Source organism: Pipistrellus kuhlii, unplaced genomic scaffold (genome assembly GCF_014108245.1).
Source record: "Pipistrellus kuhlii isolate mPipKuh1 unplaced genomic scaffold, mPipKuh1.p scaffold_m20_p_37, whole genome shotgun sequence".
NCBI lineage: Eukaryota > Metazoa > Chordata > Mammalia > Chiroptera > Vespertilionidae > Pipistrellus > Pipistrellus kuhlii.
This window is the reverse complement of record NW_023425537.1, coordinates 4,997,827-5,002,603: the sequence shown is the minus strand read 5'-3', so window position 1 is coordinate 5,002,603 and position 4,777 is coordinate 4,997,827. Positions and strand designations below refer to the sequence as shown.

General features: G+C 68.8%; 1 protein-coding gene across 1 annotated transcript; it reads right to left on the bottom strand.

Annotated features, from left to right (window-relative positions):
• Positions 1 to 1,298: 1,298 nt before the first annotated feature.
• On the bottom strand, positions 1,299 to 4,509 carry LOC118702071 (elongin BC and polycomb repressive complex 2 associated protein). Its single transcript, XM_036407680.2, has one exon. The coding sequence runs from the start codon at positions 4,011 to 4,013 to the stop codon at positions 2,874 to 2,876; it is 1,140 nt and encodes a 379-aa protein (XP_036263573.1). The 5' UTR covers positions 4,014 to 4,509; the 3' UTR covers positions 1,299 to 2,873.
• Between the last annotated feature and the right edge of the window lie 268 nt (positions 4,510 to 4,777).

The following is a 4,777-nucleotide window of genomic DNA, read 5'->3' as shown; positions in this document are numbered from 1 at the left end:
CGAGCTTCCTTGGACCTTCCTGGGGAGATTGGATTGAGCTTCCTTTCCTGGCGGGTATTGGGGGAGGGGAGGCCCAGCATCTCTGGGGTCAGCCTGGGGAAAGCAAGTTGTCCCATTCTACCCTCTCCCCAGGCTGCTCCGATCCAGGGCGACCTGCGGCCCCTGCCCAGAGAGGCTGCACTCCACCCGGGCCCTAAGCCCCAAACACGTTCTCTCCTTCCACCAATGGTGGGCGAGTCTCCTTCGCAGACGCAGTCTGCAGGGGGTTCATGAACGGGATGACTGTGTCCTCACCCCCTTCCCTCCAGACCTGTGAGGGTGACCCCCTTTGAAACAAGGGCCTCGGGGGATGTGATGCCATTGGGTGGTCAAGACGACCTCAGGCTGGGTGATCGGAGGGGCCCTAACCCAGCGACAGGACCCGTGTAAGAGGCAGGAGCGGGGAAGGCCATGAGGAGCTGGGGAGTGGACGGATGCCCCGGCTCCCCGGAAGCCGGCAGAGGCGGGCAGGGGCTCTCCCGGAGCCATCGCAGAGGCCCTAGGGCGGCCCTGCCAGCAGCTCCATTTCACACTCCGGCCCCCAGAACTCGGAGGAAACATTTCTCCTGCCTGCAGCCGCCGCCGAGTGTGTGGCGATTTGTTCTGGCAGCGCTGGGAGATGCGTGTAGCTCGCTCCCTGATCTGTAAAATGACCAGGAAGTGCTCAGGGATGCTTCCAGCCCTGAGTCTCCCAATCCAACCTTTCGGCAAAGAGGGGAGTTCCAGGTCTAGTCAAAGGTGCGCCCTCAGCCCTGCCCCTGCCCATTGAGATTTCCTCCGTTCACTGGAGGAGGAGGAAGGCCAAATGAAGGGCCCACCCCCCATGACCCACCACCCCTTCCTCCTTCGCCCACAGCTCACGCCATCCTCGCAGGCTGGTCAAAAGGGCCAAAGCTCACCCGGACCACACAACTAAAGGCGAGGATCTTCTCCAAAACAGGACGCGGCCTTTCTCAATTTGTCCTTGCAAGCGTCACCCCTTCTTCACACTCTCCCCTCACCCCCTCTGCCTCCCTCAGTCTTGGGGGACAAGATACGAGGGATCCCCCCAAGCACGGGAATGGAAGGCACCCTCCCGCCCTCCCCCCTCTTCCCACGGCACAGCTGGAGGGGGGAGGGGAGGTCAGCCGGGTTCATAAAGGCCAGATGTTGAAGAGAAAGAGAGCAGGGCCCACCCCACGCCCACCACCCCACCCCCACCCTCACCCCCAGCAAAAAAAAAAGTAACCGAGAGACACGGTGTGAAACACGAACACAAGTTTTGTGGTCCAAAACAGTATTTATCAAGGATCTGCTCTATGCAAACAATAACTTTTTACAAAGCATTTTCACAGAAAAGGAGACAAGTCCTTCCCCAGGATCACATGTGAGAATTGTTCCTCCCTCACCCTGTTTGGTGGGGATAGGGGGCATGACTCGCTGGTGTGGACAGAAAGGTCCCGGGTCCCCATGTGGCTGGGCAGATCCGCGGCCCCCAGGTGCCCCTCACACCTACACGTGGACCCTCACGGAGAGTTCACCTCCCCCGACCTCACCTGGGTGGAGGAGAAAGCCCCTCCATCCCTCCAACCCTAAGGGATCCTCCCAGCCTGAGGGCGTGGTCCAGGCCGTGCTCTCCCCTCCCCCCACAAAACAGAACCTCTGACCTCAGGACTAATCCCCTGGCCCTGCCCCCTTCGGATCCATCAGGTCCCTGACAACTCCCCAAAGGCCGAAGGAAGGGGCCAGCTGAGGGTACCGCAGCCCGCTCCCCACCCAAACCCCCACGCTGCCCCTCCAGACCCCAGTGACCCTCGTGTTCGGGCCCAGAGCCTTCCCTCCACCCCCCCACCCCTCCAGTGTCTATCTCTGAAGGAGGCCGAGTTTAGTGTCCAGAGGGACCCAGGCCTCCCCTCTACCTCCACCTCCTCCCACCCACAAATCCGTGCAGAGGACCTCAGAAGGCAACTTGTTGGGTCTGATTGTATTGATTTCTTCCACCTTCCATTACTTTCCCTGGGAAAACCTCTGGCCCCTTCCCCAGGCGAAGTCTGCCCTTTGCAGGGGAGGAGGTCCCTGGGCCCTGCCTCTCCTGCGATCTAATATGGGGAGCAAACTGGGGGAGGGGTTTGGTTGGCCAAGGGACACCTCTTTGACCCATTAACTGAGAGCAAACAGGAAAACTGACGAAGGAAACCCGAAAACCGAACAGAAGAGGAAAAGTTGGTGGCTGAGACCGAGGATCTCAACAATCAGGGGCGTCTCCTGACTTGGGGGCCCTTAGGAAACGAGGTGATCGTCAAGCTGCTCCCCTTCCCCCCAAGAAGGCTTCTCGGTGCTCAGGACGCTGGGAAGGCCTGAGGGGAGTCAAGGGTTAAAGGCCTAGCTGGTGCGGATGGGGGCATCCAGTCACCCGGGGAGCTGCCAATCACCTCCCCACCCCCATCTCGGGCCCCTCATCCCCGAGCTGGCCCACAGCGACCGGTTTGTCCATCACCAAGGTCTCTCCATCTCTCTCCGCCTTGTCGTCCAGGTGCAGCGTCCCGTGCTCCCTTCTGGGGTGAAGGCACCGGCCCCCCAGAGATCCGAGAAGGAAGAGCGGAGAGACTGGAATCTGCGTCGTTAACTCTTCCTTTAAGCCTTCTCCCGACTCCGGCCTTCAGATCCTCTCGGGTGGATGAGGGGGAGGGGGTGTCACCCCAACCAGTTAGGCGCTTGAAGATCACTGTCATTTGAGGTCCCTCTGACCACACAGCCCATCACACGTCAACGGGGGAGGCAACACGTGAGAAGACCAGCCCGCAGTTTGCCTGTGACCCCCAACGTTTTCCCCTCTTGGCAGAGAGGTCCCGCGTTCAGAGGTCCTCCTCCAGGTGGCCCCCCCAGAACTTGACGCCGGGGGGCTCGGGGACGGCGGGGCCCCCCACCTGCCACCTCCACAGCGGGTGGGCGGGCGGGGGCTTGGCGGCGTCTCCCCGCAGGCGGAGCGAGGCCGCCGGGCCCAGGTCCCCGTCCTCGCCCACCAGCAGGGCGGCCGGGCAGGGGAAGCAGTCCAGGAGGCGGAAGGTGCTGGCGGCGGGGAGCGCGGGCGCCGGGCGGCGGGGCTGCGCCGGGCGCGGGGGGCGCGCGGGCCGCCGGCGCTTCTTGGCGGCGCCCCGGGCGGGCCCTCGGGCCGCGGGCCGGTCGGGGCCCCGGCGCAGGCTCGGCGTGTCCAGGGCGAAGCCCTTTGCGTAACACCAGAGCTTGGAGCGGCGGATCAGGCGGTCGAAGTGTTCCTGGCGGAGGTTGCCGGGCGCGGCCGGGGCCCCGTGGGCCGTCGAGGGGCCGGCGGCGGGCGCGGCGGGGGCGGCCTGCGGAGGGGCTCCGGGCGCGGCGGCCGTTTGGCCGGGCGGGGGCGGCCCCCCGGGCTGGAGGGGAGGGCCCGCAGGTGGCGGCGGCGGCGGCGGCGGCGTGGGGCCGGGCTCCCGGTGCGGGCTGGCGGCGGCGGCGGCGGGCCCAGGTGAAGGATCCAGAGCCAGGGCCGGTCTAGGCGGGGCCGAGGCGGGGCTGGTGGCCGAGTCCCGAGGGCTCCGGGGCGCCGGGCAGCGGCCGGAACGGGCGCCCGGGTGCGGGAAGCTGCCTCCGCCCTCTTCCTCCTCGCGGCGGGCCCGGCTCGCTGCGGCGGCGGCGGCGGCATCCTGGCCGGCGGGGGGGCTCGGGGCGCCGGGCCGCCCGGCCTGCCCCGCGGGGGTGCTCAGGCCCTCCGGGGCCCGGCGGCCGGGGCGCGGCGAGGCGCGCGGGCCCAGCGGCAACGGAGCCCGCGGCGCCGGCTCCCCGGGCCCGAGGCCCAGCAGGGACGCCCGGGGCTTGGCAAGGGCGCAGAAGGCGAGGGCTCGCAGGCAGAGCGGGGAGAACTGCGGGCTCCCCAGGCGCGGCTTCCTGGGGGCCGCGGAGCAGGGCGACCCTCGCGGGGACGCCGGCACCGCGAGGCGGGGAGCGGGACACAGGGTCTCCATGGAGCCGCCTGCGGGGGCGCCCGCTGCGGGAGCCCAGGTCCGAGCGGCGGGATGCCCCGGCTGCCCGAAGAGCCCGCGGGCGAGGGGAACATCGCCCCCCCTCGACGGGGAGGTCTCCGCTCACGGCCGCCCCCGGCCCGCACCCCCGGGGCCGCGCAGCTCTGGCTCCCCTTCCTCGGTCGCTCACGCGGCCCTCCTCCCGGCGGCCGGACTCCTGGGTCCCCGCGAGTCCCTGCGCGGTCGGTCGGCCGCCCTTCCTGCCGCCGCCGCGATCCCCGGGCAGCCCGCCCCCGCGGGAGCCCCTCTCCGGGAGCCCGGAGCGCGCGGAGGCGGGGGAAACAAAGCCCCCGGCGGCCGCGGGAGGCGGGAAGGACCCCGGGCCCGGCACCCGGTGCCCGGGCCCAGGCGGCGGAGAGGGCGCCTTCCGCCCGCTCGGCTCCTTTCTTCCCCGCTGGCTCCGGAGACCGCGTTCTGGAGCACGGCCCCCTCGCTGCCCCAATACCAGCGCCGGGGCCGCGAGCGCGCCGCTGATTGGGCGGCAGCGCCCTGACGTAGACAGGCCCCGCCCCGCGGCCCCGCCCCCGGCCCCATTCCGCGCACAGACAGACACACGTGGACCCGGCGAGGCCGCGGAGCGTGCGCGGGTGGGTGTCGGCGCCGCGCTGCACGTGGCCGGGAGGCGCCCCGAGCACTCGGGCGTCGCCGTGCAATTCGCGTTTTCCCTCGGCGGTCACGGTCTTCGCATCCGTAGCATGGGAACGTTC

Coding starts and splice junctions, on each gene's coding strand:
- LOC118702071 (XM_036407680.2), bottom strand. CDS start 4,013: ATGGAGACCCTGTGTCCCGCTCCCCGCCTCGCGGTGCCGGCGTCCCCG.